This window comes from Mustela nigripes, chromosome 8, assembly GCF_022355385.1.
Source record: "Mustela nigripes isolate SB6536 chromosome 8, MUSNIG.SB6536, whole genome shotgun sequence".
NCBI lineage: Eukaryota > Metazoa > Chordata > Mammalia > Carnivora > Mustelidae > Mustela > Mustela nigripes.
The window spans coordinates 36542495-36565332 of record NC_081564.1 but is presented as its reverse complement, the minus strand read 5'-3'; the positions used below and the strand labels follow the sequence as shown (position 1 = coordinate 36565332).

The window sequence follows — 22838 nt, the reverse complement described above, 5'->3', positions numbered from 1 at the left end:
TAAACAAAATAGAAACATTTACAAGGCCAATTCATTCTGAGCCTAACATTCTAAATCGCTTCTCACCTCCTGCCCCCTCTTCCTTATCCTGCAGCCCAGCACATTACTCATATGCCCATAATATGAAGTTTACAGGAATTCTTTTTTTTAAGATTTTATTTATTTATTTGTCAGAGAGAGAAAGGAGCAAGAGTGAGCACAAGCAGACAGAGTGGTAGGCAGAGGCAGAGGGAGAAGCGGGCTACCTGCTGAGCAAGGAGCCCGATGTGGGACTCGATCCCAGGATACTGGGATCATGACCTGAGCCAAAGGCAGCCACTTAACCAACTGAGCCACCCAAGAATCCCAGGAACTTTTTTTTTAAAAAGATTTTATTTATCTATTTGACAGAGATCACAAGTAGGCAGAGGGAGGCAGAGAGAGAGGAGAAAACAGGCTCCCCGCTGAGCAGAGAGCCCAACCAGGGCTTGATCCCAGGACCCTGGGATCATAATCTGAGCCAAAGGCAGAGGCTTTAACCCACTGAGCCACCCAGGCACCCCTGGGAACTTCTCTTTTAAAGACGTGCATATAATTCCTTCTACCTAACATTCCCTTCCACTCCACTTCTCAGGTGAATGTCTGCCCATCTTTCAAAAACTGAATGCCAACACTGCTTCCAAAGGAAGATGTCCACATGCAGAGTTGGAGCTTACATGTCCCTCTCCTATGTTTCCAATGGTCTACTGAAAATGTTCCTTTCATTATGGTCAGAAGCCCATGTATAGGACTATAAGCAGCACAGAGAAAAGGAAAAGGTAAAGGAAATCTACTCACAGAGCCTGCCACCTAATCCCCTTCACATCACATGAAATGTCTAGGGCCAGTTATCTGACCTCGCTGAACCTCAGGGCTTCCACTATGAAATTGAAACAACTGACAAACTCTTCACAAAATTGCCATGAAAACAGGTAAATTATGAAGTCATACTGGGCAGTCAAGAAAAATGAGATTCAAAAATAAGATTCCACTTCACACTTCATGTGATGGTGATGGACAAGAACACAGACAGCGAGTGTAGCGAGGATAGAGAGAAACTGGAGCCCTCACTCACTACCCGTGGGAATTAAAATTATGGTAAAGAGTCTGGCAATTACTCAGTAAGTTAAATGTAGAATTGCTAAACAACCCAGCAACTCCACTCCTAAGTATATACCCAAGAGAATTGGAACCATTTTTGCAAAAGCTCTCACACAAATGTTCACAGCAGTATTATTCAAAATAACCAAAATGTGGTAACAACCCAAATACCCATTAACGGATAAATGGATACACAAATTGTGGATTATCTATACAACAAAATAATATTTGGAATTAAAAGGAGTGACGTGCCAATCCATATTACAACATGATGAACTCTAACATCATTATGCTAAGTGAAGAAGCCAGACCTGAAAGGCTGCGTTATAGAATTCTGCTTACATGAACTATTCAGAATAGGCACAGCTATAAAGACAGAGGGTAGAAGGGAATGAAGGTTGGGGCCTAAATGCAAAATGGTTCAGAATTTCTTTTTGAAGAATTGAATGCAGTGATGGCCACACAACTCTGTAAATATGTTTAAAATCACCAAATTGTACATAATAAATGGATGAGTTGTATAGTGTGTGAATTCCATCTCAATAGTGTGTTATAGAAATAGACAGAACCCTTCCTTTATCATGTTTTATACTTATTTGGTTGCCCCCCTTCTAGGAGCGCAGAAGTCACTCTGGAGATGTTTGCTGAATTGAATCTGAGTTTGGGTTCAGAGTATGCTTCAAATGGGAACAGCGGTCTGCAGTTGGAAGGGCACTCTATGCAGGGCTGTCATCCTTCCTGGGGGACATGGTCACTGCTGTCAGTCAGAGAGGCCCACACAACCATCACCTTCCTGCAGGGCTTCCTGTCCACCCGCCCACACTGAGCAGGAGGCTGGATGGCATGGAGGCTCCTGTTGCGAACTGCACCACAGATTTTCATACAAGTAATCCCACTGTTGAGAAAACAATCTTCACAATACTGTTCTGACTGGTTAATAAGCCACACCAAGCAATGCAGAGTACTGGGAATTTCATATACTACAAAGCAATCAGAGTTACTTCAGCCATACCATTCAAAGGAACTGAAAAAGCAAAAAATATAACTTTTCCCTGATAATCCAGTTAATATTCTTTAATAGACAGCTCTAATTTTAACTGTACAGACTTGGCTATACCATGAGCCACCTAAAACTATGCTACTAGGGGATTGTACTTCAACACGAGATGAGACTTGTCCCCCTATTATAAGGAAGTGACTCTTCACAGAACATAGCCGGCTCATAACCAAGTGAAGCTCAAAGAGCTCACTACGAGACCCAGCAAACCTTCTGGAAAGGAGCTTCTCTCCTTCAAACACCAAAGGGTCTGCCTAACAACCTTTTGTCATTTCCTAACTTCAGCTAAAATTTCAGCAGACTGCTACTTCTGAAGGAATAGAAGCCCATACTTTTTCAGTCCTTTGTAGAAAGACACTGAATATGTAACACCTTGTATTAAATTTATATCAGTGAAAAGCACCTTTACGTTTTATACTTCGCACATTTTGAAAACTGACCTTTTTTTCTCTATCTCTCTCTCTGAAAAGTCTCTTTTATCTGGAATCTATGAGAATCTGATTATACACTAGGGGCAACTATACAGATCAGCAAACACTGTTCTACTTTCAAGCACCCTAATTGTTCTCAGAAGTGCAATTACACACACACGTAGAAGCTATAACCAATACAGCAAATACACTTTCTTCTGACAACAATGTAATTACCACCATAAAATAAAATTTTATGTAAAATTCTATAGCCATAAATGATGCTTAAAATATAAATTCACTTAAAGTAAAATAACTACAGCTAACAAGTTGTGGTGTTAAATTACTAACAGAAACAAATCATTCGTAGAGACAATATTAATTTCTTTTTACTATGTTCAAACTCTAAAAATATATATTTAAAAAATATAAAATATATATGACATCTAATGTATTACGTATATTTCTGGCATCCTATTTCCAGCCTAGTCACAGCAGAGGGAATATGTGAAGACCATGTGGGTTGGTTGGTGGGTCTTTTAAAAATCTTATGTCCAAATTCCCTCTTGTGGACTGAGTACACAGCATTCTATCATCCTTCCTCAGGGCCCCTTCTACTATCCATTGTTTCAAACCTCTCCTCTCTTAATAGGGACTTGAGATCTTTGGGCACTTGTGTTTTCACAACCTACAGGCTAGCATAATCATAACTCATCACAAGCTTTAAGCAATTTCATTTACAGCTAAGCTTTAACTGTCTTCACCCAATGTTTGCTCACTTTTCCTCTGCATATATTTTCATTAAACTCCACTCTCTTGCTCATACTTTGATTAAATGGCTGTTCTACTTGAAATTTTATTTTACATGTCACTACATCAAATGGGAAGCTTCTTGTGGTCCAGTGTGGTCCTGTGACCATGAAGGGTCAGTTCCCTCCAACACCATAAGAAGAAACTCCTTTATGACACAGTTGAGTCCCTCCTAAAAATAAGAAATCATTCTGTAGATGAATATTTTAAATAACCAAGCATCTGACTTATTGTGTATATCCGGTTTTTCCTTAGCACTCTCAGCAACCTTAGATATACCATTAGAAATAAAAAACATCTTAGGGGCACCTGGGTGGCTCAGTGGGTTAAAGCTTCTGCTTTTAGCTCAGGTCATGGCCCCAGGGTCCCAGGATTGAGCCCTGCATGGGGCTCTCTGCTTGGCGGGGAGCCTGCTTCCTCCTCTCTCTGCCTGCCTCTCTGCCTACTTGTGATATTTGTCTGTCAAATTAATAAATAAAATCTTTAAAAAAAACATTTTAAAAGGGTACATGGAATACAAGACTGTGTCTGTATATAAATAAAGGAATACAAGACTATGTCAGTATATAAAAAGCAATAAATATAATAACACCATATTAACAGAATAAAGAACTAATCTTTCAGAATAAAACAAGCCAGGAACAGAAAGGAACTTCCTCAATCTGATGAAGAGCATCTATTAAAAAAACCAGCAGCAAATACCTCAATTTATGTGGAAAGACTGAGTATTTCCCCAATATTAGGAATGAGAAAAGGATGTCTGGTCTTGCCACTACTATTTAAAAACCAGAGGATTTAAGGAAGCAATAAAAGCCATCCAAAATGGACAGGAAGAAGTAAGAGTTTCACTACTTAGAGATGACATAATTTTGCATATAGAAAATCCTAAGGAATATATACACACAGACTATTAGAACTGATAAATCCAGCAAGGTTCAGAATATAAGGTCATTGTACAAAAATCAACTCTATTTCCACACAACGGCGATGAATAATCTAAAGATGAAATTAAGAAAACAATTCCATTTACAATAGCATAAAAATGAAAAAAAAGGAAAAGACATGACAAGAAAACTAAATACCAATACTCCTTCTGAATATTAATACAAAAATCCTCTGCAAAATGTACCAAACTGAATTCAACAGTACATTTAAAGAACTATACACCCTGAAACCATGGGGGTGGGGTGGGGAATTCCCACATAAATGTTTTATTAGATACAAAAAAAAAAATCAGACAAAATCCAATATCCTTTCATGATAAAAACACTCAAAACTAAGAGTAAAGGGAAATTTCTTAACATGATACAGGGCATTTATTAAAAATCTACAGATAACAGCATGCATAATGGTAAGAGACAGATTTTTCTGTCCCAAGATTATGAAAAAACAAGAATTCCCACTTTCACCATTATATTCAATAATGTACTAGAAGTCCTAGACAGAAAAACGAGGCAAGAAACAAAATTAAAGGCATTCAAATTGGAAATGTTAATCTTTTGGAACTTTGTCCTTTTAATTCTATGTAAAAAAAAATCCAATAGAATCCATACATTAAAACAACAACTAGTAGAGCTAATAAATTAATTAAGTTGCAGGATATAAAATTAGCTGTGTTTTTCTATTCCAGGAATAAATAATTCCAAAGGGAGATAAATAATTTCATTTACAATACATTCTAAAATAATAAAATACCTAGGAGTAAGTTCAACCAAGGATGTAAAAAAAAGACTTATACACTGAAAAATAAAACACACCACTGATGTAAATTAAAGACTTTAAAAAGTGGGCTGAGTGGCTCAGTTGGCTAAGTGTCTGCCATCAGCTCAGATCATGAACCTAGAGTTCTGTGTTTAAGCCCTGCATTGGTCTCCCTGCTCAGCAGAGAGCTTACTTCTCCCTCGGCATCTCACCCCACTCTTCCCCTTTCTCTCTTTTTCTCTCAAATAAATGAAATCTTAAAAAAAAAAAAAAGACCTTAAAAAGTAAAAAGACATCTCATGTTCATGGATTAGAAAACTTAATACTACTGAGATGGCAATACTCCTTAAAGCACTCTATATTCAATGCAACTTATCAAAATCCTAAGTCATTTCTCTAGGAACAGAAAGCCAAGGTTGCAGGATATAAGATAAATAGGTAAAAGCCAATTGCTCTTCTGTGTATCAGCAATGATTAAATGAAATTTGAAATTTTAAAAAATACCATTTACATTAGCACCCAAAATAATGAAATAGGTATAAAATATAACAAACTATGTACAAATCTAATGAGGAAAGCTATAAATATGTGTGAAATAAATCAAAGAACTAACTAAATAGGGCCATATTCCATGTTCATGGATAGAAAGACTCAAAATTGTCAACATGGCAGTTCTCAACCTGATCTATATATTCAAAACAAGCCCAGCAAAAATCCCAGCAAGTTATTTTGTGAATACTAACAGGTATTTCAAGGTTTATATGGAGAGGGAAAAGACTCAGAATAGCCACACAATATTGAAGAAGAACAAAACTGAAGGACCAAAATTATATAACTTTAAGACTTATTATACAACTGGTATACTTGGATATAATCAAGCTTGTATCTAATCAAGGCATCATAGTATTGGCAAAAGAATAGACAAAGAGCTCAGTGGAACAGAACGGAGAGCCCAGAAATAGACTAACATAAGTACAGTCAACTGATCTTTGATAAAGGAGCAAAGGCAATTCAATGGAGCAAAGACAGTCTTTTCAACAAATGATGCTGGAACAACTGGACATCCACATGCAAAAAAAAAAAAAAGAGAAATTCTAGACACAGATATAAAGCCCTTCATAATAGTTAACTCAAAATGAATCACAGATGTAAATATGAAATGTGACACAATAAAACTCCTACAAGATAACATAGAAGAAAACCTAGATGACCTCGGGTTTGGTCTTGATTTTTTAATATGACACCAAAGACACAATCCATGAAAAAAATAATTGATAAGATAGACTTCATTAAAATTAAAATTTTCAGCTCTGCTAAAGACTCTGTCAAGGGAATGAAAAGACAAGTCATGGACTGGGTGAAAATATTTCAAAAGACACATTTATGATAAAAAACAGGTTCAAGATATACAAAGAAGTCCTAAAACTCAACAATAAGAAAACAAACCACCTGACTAAAAAATGGGCTAAAGACCTTTACAGAGAGCTCACCAAAGGAGACTTACAGATGATAAATATCCACATGAAAAGATGCTCCATCTCATATGTCATCAAAGAAATACAAATTAAAAACAAGATACTACTACACACCTATTCAAATGGCTAAAATCCAAAACCTTGAAACACTAAATGCTGGTGAGGATATAGAGTAACAGGAATTCCCACATGATGCTGGTGTAAATGCAGTGTTACAATCATTTTGGAAGACAGTTTAACAGGTTCTTATGAAACTAAACATCCTCTTACCATACTATTCAGCAATATCATTCTTTGCCATTTATCCAAGGAGCTTAAAACATGCCCACACAAAAATCTGCACATGGATGTGTATAGCAGATTTATTCATAATTGCTCAAACTTCGAAACAACCAAGATAAATTTCAGTAGATGAATTGATAAATAATCTGAGATATACCCAGATAATGGAATATTATTCAGCACTAAAAAGAAGTGAGCTATCCTGAGGAGACATGGAGGAACATCAAATGCATATTCCGAAGTGAAAGAAGCCAGTCTGAAAAGGCTACCTACAGTATGGCCTCAACTACATGATATTCTGGAAAAGGCAAAAAAATAAAGACAGTAAAAAGATCAGTAGTTACCAAGGGTTTGGGGGGTGAGAGAGAGATGACTAAGTAAAACACAGAGGATTTTCAGGGCAATGAAAATATTCTGTATGATACCTAAATGATAGCTAGTCATTATGCATTTGTCCAAACTCGCCATAGAATGCACAACACCACAAGTGAATCCTAAATAAATACTTTCAGGTGATAATGATGTGTCAATGTGGGTTCATTAATTCTAACAAATATACACTGTGATGAGCAATGGTGATTCTGGAGGTCGCCCATGCATGTGTGAAGGCAGGAGTATAAAAAGTATCTCTGTGCCTTCCTATCAACTTTTCTGTGAACTTGCATTTTTCTAAAAAAAAAAATAATAATAATAATATTGGCTTAAGGATAGGTAATGGAATAGAATGAAGAGCCCAGAAATGAACCTAAACATCTAGGTCCAACTGCTTTTCAACTATGGTGCCAATACCATGTGATAGGGAAATAGTTTCTTTAACAAATGGTACTGGCTAACTGGATAACCAAATGCAAAAGAATGAAGTTGAACCACTACCTCACTTCATATACAAAAATTGAATCATTATGGATCAACAACTCAAATATAAAAGATAAAACTATAATATCCATAGAAAAGACATAGGGGTAAACCCTCATGACCTCGGATTTGGCAATGGATTCTTAGATTTAATATCAAAGAACAAGGAACAAACGAAAAAACAGATAAGCTGGACCATCAAAATTAAAAACTATTTTATAGCCAAAAACATTATCAAGAATGTGAAAGTACAATTGATAGAAAAGGAGAAAACATTTGCAAATCATTTATAGAATATGGGTTTCATATCCAGAATACTGTCACAGGGGTGACTAGGTGGCACAGTTGATTGGAAGTCTGGCTCTCAGTTTCAGCTCTGGTCCTGATCTCAGGGTCTCTGGATGGCTCCATGTCAGGCTCCATGCTCAACATGCAGTCTGCTTGAGACTCTCTCTCCTTGAGAGTCTCTCTCCTTTTCCCTTTGCCCCTCACCCTCCTCCATGTGCACCCTCTTTCTCTCAAATAAATGAATATATCTTTAAAAAATTCTCAAGATAATAATAATAATGATAATATAATAAATGGACATAATATTTTAAAAATATATAAATAACAAAAAGACATCCCAATATATTTACATAAGCAAAGGATCTGAATAACTATTTCTTAAAAGATATGCAAATAGCCAATAGCCACATAAGCTACATCACTGGTCACCTGAGAAATATAATCAAAACCACAATAAGATACCACTTCATAATCAAGAAAACAGAAAATAACAAGTTGGCATGTATGTTCAGAAATAATCATTGCCATATGTTGCTAGTGGGAATGTAAAATGGCACAGGTACTTCAGAAAATAACTCTCCATTCCTCAAAATGCTAAACATAGAATTACCATATGACCCAGCAATTCAACTCCTGAGTGTACACCAAAGAGAAGACAGTACCACACAGAAAACTGTATAAGAATGCTCACAATAGTATTAGTAATACAGGAAAAAGTACAAATGTCCATACAAATATCCATCAACAGATAAATGGCCAAACAAATCATAGCATATGAATGTACAATGGAAAAGTAGTCAATCAAAAAGGAATGAGCTACTGATATATGCTACAACTTGGATGAACTTGAAACCATTACACTAAGTGAAAGAAGTCAGACACAGAATTCTTTTTATATATAACACGTATAATATATTGAGAATATGAAAATCCACAGAAAGCAGAGTAAAGGTTACCAGGGGGTGGGAGGCAGGGAGTGGAGAGTGTCTACTTAATAAGTACAGAATGTTTTTATTGGGTGATGAAAAGGTTTTGAAATTAGAGAGAGCTGGTGGTGGCATAACATTCTGAATACACTACCACTAAATCATACACTTTAAAATGGCTAATTACATGTCATGTAAATTTCTCTTCAATTAAAAAAGAATAGAACAGTATGTGCTATAGTGAGTGCTGTGAACTGTGTAAGCCTGATGATTCACAGACCTGTACCGCTGGGGCAAATAATACATTACATGTTAATAAAAAAAAAATAGAATAGAACACTACAGGACAAACGTAATAAAAGAGCAAGACTGGTAGATTAAAAACTGTAAGACATCATTGAAAGAAAATTAATACATATAAGTGAAAAGATGAGCATGTCCCATGCTCATGGACTGAAAATTTTAATATTTTTGAGATGGCTACCCCCAAAATTGATCTAGAGATCAATTCCTATCAAAATCCCCATTGGGTTTTTTTGGACAGAAATCAGCAAGCTGATTCTAGAATTCATAAGGACATATTTGCAAGTGACTCAGAACAGCCAAAACAATCTTGAAAAAGAACATAAAATAGAGTTAAAGAACTCACAATTTCACAATATTTATAGTAATCAAGATAGTGTGGTACTGGCATAAGGACAGACATATAAAGTAATGGAATAGAATGGAGAATCTGGAAATAAACTCCTCTGTCCATAATCAACTGTTTTTCAATAACTCTGCCAAGACCAATCAATTGGGGGAAATAAAAGCCTTTTATAACAAGTCCTTGTGACCATAGACTAGCAGTGCTTTCTTAGATATCAAAAGTACAACAAAAGAAAAAAACAGATAAACTGGACTTCATTGAAATTAAAAACTTTTGTACTTAAAAAAAAGCCATCCAGAAAGTGAAAAGGACAACAGTTTGTCTAATATCCAAAGAACACTTAAAACTCAATAACAGAAGGACAAATAAGCTAACTCAAAAATGGGCAAATAATATGAACAGGTATTTCTTGAAAGAAGACATATAAATGGCCAGTAACCACAGGAAAAGTTGTTCAACATCAGTAGTCATTAGATAAATGAAAATTGAAAGCACAATGAGATCTAACTTCACACCTACCAGGATGGTTATAATCAAGAAGACAATAACATGCTGGCGAGGATGTGGAGAAACTGGAATTCTCATCCGTTGCCAGTGAGAATGTATACTGTACAGCTCCTTTGGAAAATAGTTTGCCAATTCCTCAAACACAGAATTACCTTATGACCTAGCAATTCTAGTCCTAGAATTATAGCCAAAAGAAATGAAAACATCACTCAAAAACTTGTGCATGAAAGCTTATAACCGTCAAAAAAGTGAAAACAAACCAAATGCCCATCAAATAATGAATTAATAAGCAAAATGTGGCATATCCATACACTAAAATATTATTGGTAAACAAAAGGAATGATTTACTGAGACAAGCTACAATATGAAAACATTATACTAAGTGAAAGAAGCCAAGACCTAATAGGCCATATACTGTATGATTCCGTGATGCCAAGGGTCCAGAATAGTGAAATCCAAAGAGATATAAAATAGAGTAGTGGTTGCCTAGGCCTGAGAGGGAGGAGAGAATGAGGAGTGACTGAGCAAAAGAAGATATTCTTTTGGGAATGATGACAATCTTTGGCAATAGATAGAGATGGGGGCACCTGGGTGGCTCAGTGGGTTAAAGCCTCTGCCTTCGGCTCAGGTCATGATCCCAGGATCCTGGGATCAAGCCAGCATCTGGCTCTCTGCTCAGCAGGGAGACTGTTTCCCTTCCTTTCTTTCTGCCCACTTCTCTGCCTGCTTGTGATCTCTGTCAAATAAATAAATAAAATCTTAAAAAAAAAATAGAGATGATGGTTGTACCACATTGTGAATATACTAAAACAACTGAAATAAATACTAAAAGGGTGAAATTTATAATAAGTGAATTATATCTCAATAGGGAAAAAAAAGTAGATAAAGAATTCACTGCAGAGAAACAAAGTATTATACAAATTGGGGCTTGGGGGAGGGCAGTATTTTAGTGTGTAAAAACACTCCATAATGTGTAAAAAGGATATTAACAAGTAGATGAGGTTTACAGGTGGGTTAACTGGAATATTTTAACTCAGACATTGTATATCAGGACGAAATCTCTTCAGAATTTTAAACCTACATCCTAGGGAAGAAAATATGACACCAAAGTGAAGACTTTCTATCATTAAATTGGTCCTTGGTTACAACTCTTTTTCAAATCTCGGCATGGTGATGACATTTGTATATGCAATCAATTGTATGGGAAAAACCATAAATCTGGATTGAGTTCCATCAGTGCTTTGTGGACTTTATGAACTAAATAGTCTCCTGCACCCATCAATCAGGGCCTGAAAGCTTTGGCCTTATCTGTTGTATGGGAGCTTTGCCTCCTCGCTCCTCGGTTCATATTAATGATGGAAAGATTCTGGACATAGACTTCTTAAAATCTCTGCACAGACTATTTCTAGGCTGACACAGCACGAGAAGACAAGGAGATGAACTTAACTACTGATTACATCCGTGAAATGTAGTGAGAATAAGCTGCAAGTAGCAGAGAAGTTATTCCAGCAGAGGAAAACGGGAAGCAGAGTGTGCTGTACCTCCAGGCACACTAACTCAAACCGCATATTCTGAGATCTGACGAACATTTCACCTCATCTTGAAGAACATTATTCTAAAGTTAGCTTTAGCCAGTTTTACTGAAAAATAGAACAAACAACTCTAAATTATCTGCATATCAAAATCAAATTTGAGAAGATGTTATATATTTTATAAAAACTTCTAGACTAATTGGAGGGTTTAAATAGGTTGTGGTTTTAAGTTTGGTTTGGTTTGTTGATTGTTTTGAATTTTAATTTTTTTTCACTTAACTCACAAATTCGATGACAAATCCTAATCATTTTTCTGTATCAAGGGAAAAAAAATTAAAACACAGTAAATTTCCAGAATCATTCAAATCAAAACATTAAACATCTGCTCCATTCTAGAATGGCACGTTACATACTCCACATTTTTTTTAAGTTTTATATATTTATTTTACAGAGAGAGAGCATAAGCAGGAGGGGGCAGATGTTGAGGCAGCCAGAGGGGAGAGGGAGAGAGAATCTCTAGCAGACTCCACACTGAGTGCAAAGCCCAACACAGGGCTTGATCCCAACACCTTGAGACCACCACTTAGGCCCAAACCAGGAGTTGGACCCTCACTGAGTGTGCCCTCATTCTCTACATTTTTTTAATTGAAAGAAATCAGTTTCTCCTAGAATACTTACTTTTAAAATGCTAAGCTTAAACAACCATTATACCTAATTAATATTGATATTAGAAAACATAAATTTGATATAGAAACTCTCTAAATACTTAATATTTCTACAATGAGAAAAAAATATAAATAACTAGAAAGAGTCCCTACTGTGGTGTTTAGCTGAACCATCAAGTTGGTTTGGTAAAGAGGTCTGGCAAGTCTGAAGACTCATGCTTAATTCTCACTCCTTAGATTTCTACATTTCTTCATTTAACTCCAAAGAATATATAATAAAATTATGATTCAATTAATGGATTAGCATAAGTTAAAGATAGATAACACATGGGAAAAATTAGCTTTAAATAATGATCTGCAGCAATGGTACACATTTCATTAGATAAAAATTTTTAGCACATTTTTTGTATGTGTGTGCCAAAACGCGGAATGAACAGCAACATTTTTTAAAGTGGCTGCCTAATGCATCTTTATAAACCCAGTCCATTTTCATTATGGGAAAGACTAGCAGATTTCAGACACATGAGTTACAGGGTAATCAAAACAGCCTTGCACAGTATTTTTATCATACACTTTTATTAAAATCTGGTTTGCATCAACAGAAAATAAGAACAGTCATCGCCATCACACAGAGATGCCTTCAAAGAAAATGCAGCCAGCCCGCTTACCTTGGGGTGCTATCAGAGTTCTTCCATTCTCCTGACACCAACCAACTGGCTGAACATAAGGGCTATTTACATCACACCTGCAAAACAGGATTCTATTTCAGATCCTACACAGGTCAAAGCCAGAGAAATAATCCAAGAGTAATGACCATTCTAGATACTAAGAGATACCATGGAAGATATAATTACATAGCAAAAATATTTTATAGCTAAATAAAATTAGAAGTAATTTTTAGTACTGTATTTTTTAAGCTAAGTGACCAAACTTCTCTTTTACCTTTCTTGAAATTTAAAAGTACTTTTAAGAAAGACTTTGACTAGAACCTGAACTGCCAGTGTTATCCCCAAAGAGTGAACATTTTAATAAGCCTCTCCCACCACTTCCTACTAGCATCAAGGGAAAAAATATTAATAGGCCAGCCCAAGTTTAACAGGACAGACCAGACTCCATATGCCTCCAATTTCTTCCCTTCTCCTTTTCAAGGAACCCAGACCATTCTGAGACACACAGAACAATTAATCCATGCTCTGCTTCTTAGTTCAAAGAAGAGAATAGGGCCCCCTTCATGCACATGAAGAGCCATAGCCTTAGGCAGAGACTTGATGGTTTCTCAGGATAGACTGTGAAGAAATGCTACAAAAATCATTTTTGCCATTCCCTCTTCCATATTTCAGGTTTTTACCCAGAAAGCCTTCTGTAACTCATGCAATGTTAGTTTAATGGTATTGTAGCATACATTTTCTCTGCTCCCCACAGGATCTCAAATAATTCACTCCATTCTCCCTGTGAATCTTCCCTTTCAAAAATATGACAGGCTGAGTTCAACATTTTTCAGGAAAAAAAAAAAATAGCTCCAGGTTCTTCACTTCCTCTTCATAGAAATGCTTCCCTTACAAACTAGACACAACACAATGAAGTGCCCTGACCTGGTCATATTATTTCAGCTGAGGCGTCATTAGGTAACCTCTCATAGAGTGGGTAAGTTTCTCGGGCATTTTAATTCAGCAATTCATGTGGAAGAGAAGGTCATGAAAAGTTGGCCACTAAATTCTGATGTTCATTACTCTAAGAACAGCAAGGACAGTGACAAGACCAGAAAATAAATTCTTAACACCAAACATGAACACACAGAAATAAAATGCACATTGGTGTCTCACCAGTAATCGTAACTATCATCCCAATTGTCAAAATGCACTAGTAAGCGATCTTCAACAATATCTGCTATGGTTGCCACACACACCAAGGAAGGGTTCTTCCTGTCGACGGCCTCCAGCTTCATTCCAACCTGAAATTCTTTAGGCATTGGCCCATTCTAACACAGCACCAGAGGGGAGAGGCACAAAAAGAAACAGGACACCAGATAGGACTAAGCTACTGTCAAAACGTCTATGTTTAACATCAGAACAGTCTACAGGCAACACTTACCCTCTAGAATGAAGCCAGCAAATGCTAGTACAAATATTCCAACAAACTGTTACGAGGTTAGCATTCTTAACAAAAACCAAGGAAACTAGCTTTTACCTTGTACTTTTTCTCTTTTGTTGTGCAGGTTAAGTTGTATTTCCCTCATCATCATTATTTTCCCTTTTCAGTTCTTAGAAGAAATTATATTAATTTAAAAATATGATGTTTACTGGATACAAGAGTATCAAATAATTTTCTCTGCTCCCCACAGACTTGAACAATTTCCAAATACCAGTATTTCCAAATACCATCCAGAAGTAGTAAAGATAGGCTCTTTAGCACCAAAATTATCATTTACTTTGATGAAATCTGAAAACAGTGGCTTTCTGGATATTTAAGAAACACATGCATGAATCCATAAATAAATCTATACTTGAAAGAAATCCAAATGCTTTTTTTAGTATCTATACACATTTTTTCATAGTAAAAAACAGTAAGGACTATGATTTAAAGTAACATTACAATAACAAAACCCCATTTTTTATACCAGTGTAATTAGCCAGTCCTGGGATCTGGGGACTAGAAAATGGTTTTTTTCCTACCTCTTTACGGTCTATACTGAGCCCTGCTTTTTGTTTTCCTTTAGCGCATTACATCTTTAAAAGCAATTTCCCATTTCTATTACTCTCTTTTGTTGATAAAATTCTATGAAACACACAGAGCAGTTATATAACATCGATTTCAAGATCAGGGTGAGTGTCCTACAAAGGGATAAACACAGCCAGTAGGTGGCAGAGCAACCCTAGGGTTCCCTGCCCCCTTCCCAGGTAGGTGGCCTCACTGCCGGGAGGGGTGGGGGGGAACAGGCTGACAGGCCTAGAGGAGGCAGGGGCTGCACCTTATTCTCATTCTCTCCTGAAGAGCTGACAGGTTACTGGGGACACAGATAGCATAACAAATGTGCTCCACCCAAATCTTCATATCTTCATACGTCCCTTGAATCTGTAGAAAATGCACCCTCATTCTCATTACACAGAAATCCGACTAGGCTGGGTTTATTCAAAGTCTACCTGTGGTATCTACTGGTCTCAAAACACCAAACTAAGTTCAAACGAATAACTCACTAGAATCAAGAAGGAAAAACCATTCCAAAAGGCATTTTACATTTTAGTAGGATTTAAATATAGTCTTCAACTCTCTGCATCTAAATAAAGTATTTAAGTGTACATTTAAAGGTGGGGTGGGATACACCTATAGGAAACGGACAAATTAAGTGAGAAAAGTCATATGAAGCTAAGGATTCTGAAAAAATACAACAGAATATATAGTGAATTTTAAGAAATTTAAGCTCAAGTAGAAATCGGATTTATACTGAGGAAGAAAATACTTACAGAACTTCTGTTTCTGAATAATTTCTTGGGAGCATTTTGCAATTTGCAGGCCTTCAAGTAATCCATCCAAACAAATTTATCTTTTCTATAACCTAAAAAAAGTATGGATTATTCAAAATACCCACAGGATATAACCATGTGCATATTCAATATATTAGCCTTCTTCAGTCTTCTGTTATAAATTCAAAGTCCTGTGGTAGACCACAAATGATTTAAATTAAAATCTCTAAATTGTTTCAATGTCTTTTAACATATGAAATTCAAAACTGTTGACGTGATTTCCCATCATGCATATCATGCCCTTACAAATTGTTTAAATTCATTAAGATAAAGAATTGGTCTGCTGATGGCCTGATGGGAGTCTCATCTCTTAGTGAGGCTTTCCAAAATGGGCAGAGGGAAGAGACAAAAGTTCCTGAACTCATGGTCACTCCTGCAGAAGCCATGTCACTGAGAACATCAGAGGTCCTGATGATGCAACAATCCAGTGTTCCAGGCACTTGGGGACATTATAGAAACCCCCTCACATTTCAAACACCATTTGGCAGCAACAGCTTTCTGCTGCTTATCTTTGTGGGTTTTGCCTTTTGTACTGATCCTCCCCTCTGTGCGCCCTAAAGTGACTCCTACAGGGTTGGCACAAATAAGAGGGGCTCAATAAACTGTTTCTGGTTGAATGTTACACCGAACAAAAGTCAGGCTCCTTGCACAGTGCTACACCTCTAACTTCATCTCCCACACCTTGCCCTTGCTTCTGTGCTCCAGCCAAATTCACCTCCTTGGGATTCCTCAACCTGGTGGTGGCAGCCCTCTCAAGGGGGGCCTCACTGACTTCCCTCATTCATCCACCTGTCTGTGGGACATCACGTTCTCATGCCCTTCTTCAGCATGCAGTCTGTCCCATCCCCCAACCCTGTCACTGCTTGCCATCCTACCTCACCTTCGTCTAAGACTCTTTGCCCCCCACCCCGGAACAAAAGCCCCACGAAGACAGAGATGGTTTATTTTATTCATGACTCTATCCCCAGTGCCAGCACACAGAAAGGGCTCCATAAAAACCTACTGAAAATGAGCCCATGACCAGCTTTCATGAAATCCAGCAATCTTAGGGATTCTGCCTTCAGTCTCAGGGGTGGATCCCCAAAAGTCACTCTGAGTTGGGCAGTAAAATGGCTGTACACAAACTCCAGAAGTGCCACTGTCCTCCAGTACTCTGGCATGTGAGCAGAAGCCGGTACACAGAAGTCTGCTGTGCAAGGAAACAGGCCCACGAGTGTCTCAACAGATCAAGTCCTCACCTCACCAGCACACAGCAAATAAAAAAGGCTTCAGTCACATCTGCCAGGCCCAGGTTCCTCTCACACATAACAAGAGACAGAGATGAGATTTTTGATTCAAGGAAGTAGACAGGGGCGCCTGGGTGGCTCAGTGGGTTAAGCCTCTGCCTTCGGCTCAGGTCATGATCCCAGGGTCCTGGAATCGAGCCCCATATCAGGCTCTCTACTGAGCAGAGAGCCTGCTTCTCCCTCTCTATCTGCCTGCCTCTCTGCCTACTTCTGCCTACTTGTGATTTCTCTGTCAAATAAATAAATAAATAAATCTTTAAAAAAAAAAAAAAAAAGGAAGTAGACAGTGAAATCCTCCTCTCTTTCGTAATTATGTCTTTTCCAGGGTTTGAAACAAATGATAAACAGTGAATTGAGTTTCCTCACCATACGGTATCAGCGACTAAGTGAAACAGTTCATTTCAAGCATGATGTAAAATAAGTTTCTTTATTCCATCTCAGGTTTAATAAACTTTATATTAAGTCATAAGATTTTATTTCTGCCATAGGTACCTGATCAGCATATTTGACCTAAGCAGTCATTGATGCTTTTATTTTTTTTTTTTTAAGATTTTATTGATTTGAGAGAGAGACAGAGACAGAGATAGCAAGAGAGAGCATGAGCAGAGAGCAGAGGGAAAAACAGGTTCTTCACTGAATAGGGAGCCTGATCAACACTCAATCCCGGGACCCTCGGAACATGCTTAACTGACTGAGCCACCTAGACGCCCCCATTGCTTTTCTTTTAAAGACATTTATTCATTTCTAAAAATGGTATCCTTGTAGTCTTACTGCTTGGGGGGGGATTAAACTTTCATTTTGAAAATCAATTCACACCAGGCTCTCATTAGTATTTCATGAAATGTTGTTAAAATAAAACCAACTCTCTTTCCATCCCGGCCTACCCTTAGGGATGTGCAATTCGTGTTTGGTCTTCTCACACCACCCTACTGGATGAATGTCAGGGGAACCGGCATTGGTCCAAAAATCATAGCAGCTTAAATAACCATCAAAGTGAAGTCTGAGGCGGTAACCACACACCTGTAAAATGGAATGTTTGCAATCCTTCATTAAGTGTCACGCATTTGAAGGGTACACAAAATTAACAAAATATTCACATATTCTGTCAGTGCTATCAACATAATATAAACCAACACTTCCATCCAAATGTGCTTGTATTAAAAGGCAAATTTAGAGATGACATCTGAATAAAACAAAATGCTGACAGACACGATCTTTCAAGTATCCAGAATTTTTTCTGTAAAAAAAAATTATCCTTTTACTCAGTCTAGAAATCTGAGGTGTTTACACATCCATCAATTGATTGTTCATTCAACACCTCTCAAATATTGCTCTTGGAAACCCCATCTCCCACTGTCCCATGACAGTATGCAAGCTAAAGTACAGAGCAAAACCAAAATGGGTATGTCTTCATTTCAACTCTAACACATAAATCCAGTGTACTCAATTAAGGAAATAAATAAAACAGTGTAGAATACATCCTTAAGACATGCTATACAAGTTTAATAGCTATAATCAATCAGTAAATTAAGTGAATAGGGCTTTTTTATATGAGGTAATTAAAAATATAGAGGTCTTCCATCATTTTAATAATATAAAATGTTTAGTAAATATTACATTTTATAAGCCATTTACTTTCATCAATGGCTCTTCATTCTAAGTAATTTTCATAAAATGCTTACATTTATATAAATAGATATTTCATGTGCTTGGATATCTTTCATACACATTTCTCATCAGTTCAGCTAAAACTTGAATAATTATGTCTCTTTTAACAGACAAAAGTAACACTGTAGGATTCACTGATTGTTATCAACCTCAAATGAAAACTATTTACCAACTTAATCAAGGGTAACTGCTAGTGATGAGGGACTTATTAAAAGATTAATCTTCACAGAAGGAAAAAAATTCATTAAGAAACATATTTTACCCATCACTGATTAAAATACATCTGTGATGTAGTAGAACTTGTTTATAATGGAAAGCACTCAAATTCATTATTCTCTAGAAAATTCTCTTCTGTCACTGTGCACTCAGCCCAAGACAATAACACCACCTCTTACCTCAGCTACAGAAAGCACACAGAATACAGATGGATGTCGGGGGTCAATGCCTTCTAATCTCATTCCAACCTGAAAACCATTTTCATGCTCCGGAAAGGATTGGTCCTATGAAATTTCATGATATAACATTAGCTACTGAAATACCTTTACAATGTGATATTAAAACACACTTGGTGTTGCTATGCATGCAATCAAGGACTCACAGTATGGGCTTGGAGGCTCAGTGATACACCTAAAGATCGATGGCTGCTTTTCTATGTTTGGGCCTCAAAGATAGTTTGATCATTTTGATCATTTTATCATTACTTAGGAAACAGTTTATATGGAAACTACATGTCGTGTGAACTCCCCATTTATTCCTTTTGCCCATTTTTCCTTAGTGGTTTGAAGAAGCTCTTCCTGTACTCTGGAAACAATCCTTTATTAATTTTAATGATTACCTATTCCCAGTATGTGAGTTGGCTCTTTCTGACTTTGTTGTAGAGAATTTTTTTATTTTAATGTAGTAAAATACATCAATTACTTCCTGTTCAGTGTGCACATCATTATGAAACCCCTCACAACCCTGAAGTTACATAGACATTCCCCTAGCATTCTTTTAAAACTTCTGTTCTTCATATTTTAATCTACAATGCAACTGAAATTAATTTTGTTCTATGGTGTGAGGTAGGATCTATTTTTTTAATACGGAAAACAGACTATTCAACAAAATTTTTTGTGTAGTCCATACTTCCATTATCAGCAAAACTATCTCTGTTATATCATATTTCTAAACATTTATGAGTCTACTTATGGCCCTTCTATTCTGTTCATTGGTATATTTTCCTATATCACATTAACTTATTTGCTTATGACTCTATATGGAGAGCAACTTTTATCATATTCCATTTTCTAATTCAGGAACTTGTTCCCTCTCCATTTAACTTAATCATTTTGTTTGTCCAAGATGTTTTTAAAATTTTGAATCAACATCATTGGTTATTAAAATTTTCAAAAAAGCGTCAAAAATGCTTTCTTATGTTTATTTCTGTGTACCTTTTAATATTTACTGCTACTGTAAATGGAATCTACTTTGTAATAAACTTTCTAATGTGTTCCCATTCATATTATTTTAATACTAGCCTTGTTTCCCACAGCCTAGCAAATTATCATTACTATTGAGCAGTTTTGAGCAGATTCAGCATTACTAGTCAATTTACTCTTAATTGAAGTAAGTTATAAGAATGCTAATAGAAAATGATTAAAATCTAGTTTTATTAGAACAAGAGCTGCTTTTTAATCACTAATTTTATTACTCTTTATTACCGGTTAACGCATTAATGTTTATTTTTATTCCTTTGAAAAATAAATCTCTTCATTTGAATGTAATGTCAAACTTAAAAGAGAAGCTGCAAGAACAAAATAATACAAAGAACATGTATAGCCTTTGCCTGGACTCCTTTATTGTTAACAACAGTAGAAACCTCATTTGTCTTACCATTTGTGTTCTCTCTCTCTCTCTCTCATATCTGTGCCTGTACACTGATATAAATATACACATATACATCCACATGTATATATGACTGTTTCTGAATCATTTGAAGGCCCTTTACCCTTAAATACTAAATGATTTTCCCTTAAGAGCAGGCAGTGTAGTTCCCTTGAGAATGAGAACATTCTCTTATGTAACAACAATTCAGTTATCAACTTCTGGAAACATAACATTTAACTAATCTTTAATTCATATTCCAGTGTTTCCAATTTATCTAACAAGGCATTTTATAACACTTTCCCCCTCCACAATGATTCAGGTAGGGTCAGATATCAAATTTAGTGGATATATTTCTTTAGTCTCCTTTAATCTGGAACTTTTTCCATACTATTTCTTTACCTCCCGTCTGCCTGACCTCCGGCCGCGCTCTTTACCTCTTACAACAAAAACATTTTTAAAGAAAACAGTCTTTCCCCTCCTCCATTTTTTTTTTAAACAGAAAGCTCATCGTTCTGGATGTGTCTGACATTTCTCCATGATTAGATTCAGTCATGCATTCTCTGCCAGTATGTTACATGGGTGACAAGCGTCCTCAGGATATCTCCTCTGGAGCCACAGGACACCCATGCATCCTCTCACTGGTGGTGTTGATTTTGATCACACAATGACAGTGTTGCCCAATTCACTATACAGTTACATACAAAACACACATACATATACATACAGAAATATTTACACATGGATGTATGTATATGCATACTTATGTATATTTTAAAAATCCTAAATTCATACTGATATGTCTAATCCCAGACCACCCCAAAGAGTTCATTCTGCATTTTCCCATCCATTTTTGTCTTTCTCCTCTAACCAGGTCAGCACATTTACTCATATACTAAATCCTATAGCATCTACTATAGTTTCAGAACTATTTTACCCACAGTACTATAATAAAAAAAAATCTATTGAAAGATTTCAGGATTTGTTTGCAATTCTCCCTCCCTGCTCTGCTGTCCACGAATGGGGTATGCAGTTAAAAACCATGTTCATAACCTACTTGGATTCACATTTTTCTCTCTCTCTAGTGCAGTTAAAGTATCCATTTGAAATATGGTTGTGTTCATTGATTTAAATGTGCTTTCAGTTCTTGGTGATTTGTTTTTATTTCTTAATATGTAGAATGTTAATATCCTTCCATGAGTTCGAGCTGTACAAAAAGGTTATCAAAGAAGTGTCTCTCTGTCTCCCATATCCTATCCTCCCCATTCTACCTCTTTAGAGGTAACCACCCTCACTGTTTTTGGTCTATCCTTCCTGGATTTCTTTTTGTAAAAATTAAAAAAGAAACATTTTGCCTTATTTTCCCCTTCTTTCTCACAAAAAAGGTGAGATATATGCTATATATGCTATTTTGCATGTGGCTTTTTTCATTTCTTAACACCTCGTGGAAACCACTCCATGTCAGGTCACAGCGACTGCCCACAGTCCTTGTCACAGCTTCATCATACTCCACTCTGTGTAAGTACCATAGTTTACTAAACCTTCTTCTACAGTTGAGTGTGTGCCTTTTTTATATGAATATGAAATTGTTTTTAAATCTTTATGAATTGGCTTGTAAGATGTCGTTAAGAACATTCACAGATCATTTTAGAAGCTTCCAAGGAAAAACTTAAAGGATGACAAAACCCAAAAATGAAATGGCAAGAATGAATGATTTCTCAGAAATATTTTATTTCTGCAAAAATAAATGTCATGTGTGTGTTTAATTCCCCAGCCTTCTTCTCACATCTACTCTGTTTCCCAGCAGACTGTATATAACAGGTTTTATGTGATTGCCTCCTGTTCGCTGCTTTGAAATTTCTTGGTTAACTTCAAAAACACTGCACACACATGCATGTGCATACACACAACACTGATAAGAAACCAACGGAACAGGAAAGACCACAGGGAATATATCAATAATTCTGAAAGGAAAGTTAAGAAACTGTAAAAACTGAGAGAACATTTTTCATGTTTAACAAAACCGAAAGATAGAAAATTGGGGACAGGAAAGAACCAGGATTATATGGAACAGACTGTGCTCCCTTTTCACATATGAATGATAAATTCAAGACACTGACAATAATTCAGAGCTGGGAGTTAGGATGAGCAATGTTATTCTTGTCAGCATTTTCAGAAGGTTTCTCAAGTAAAATTTGGGAGCTTCAGGTAGCACTGCAAGGAA

General features: G+C 36.4%; 1 protein-coding gene across 2 annotated transcripts in view; it reads right to left on the bottom strand.

The window, feature by feature from the left end:
- The window catches only part of L3MBTL4 (L3MBTL histone methyl-lysine binding protein 4), a 453622-nt gene that overhangs the window by 263442 nt on the left and 167342 nt on the right, over positions 1-22838 (bottom strand). For both annotated transcript variants that reach the window (XM_059409232.1, XM_059409233.1), the window contains exons 6-10: positions 19147-19251; positions 17968-18103; positions 15738-15829; positions 14100-14254; positions 12945-13021 (exon numbers count right to left, since the gene is read on the bottom strand). In XM_059409232.1, coding sequence (XP_059265215.1) covers positions 12945-13021; positions 14100-14254; positions 15738-15829; positions 17968-18103; positions 19147-19251 — 565 coding nt within the window. The remainder of the gene's footprint in view (positions 1-12944; positions 13022-14099; positions 14255-15737; positions 15830-17967; positions 18104-19146; positions 19252-22838) is intronic.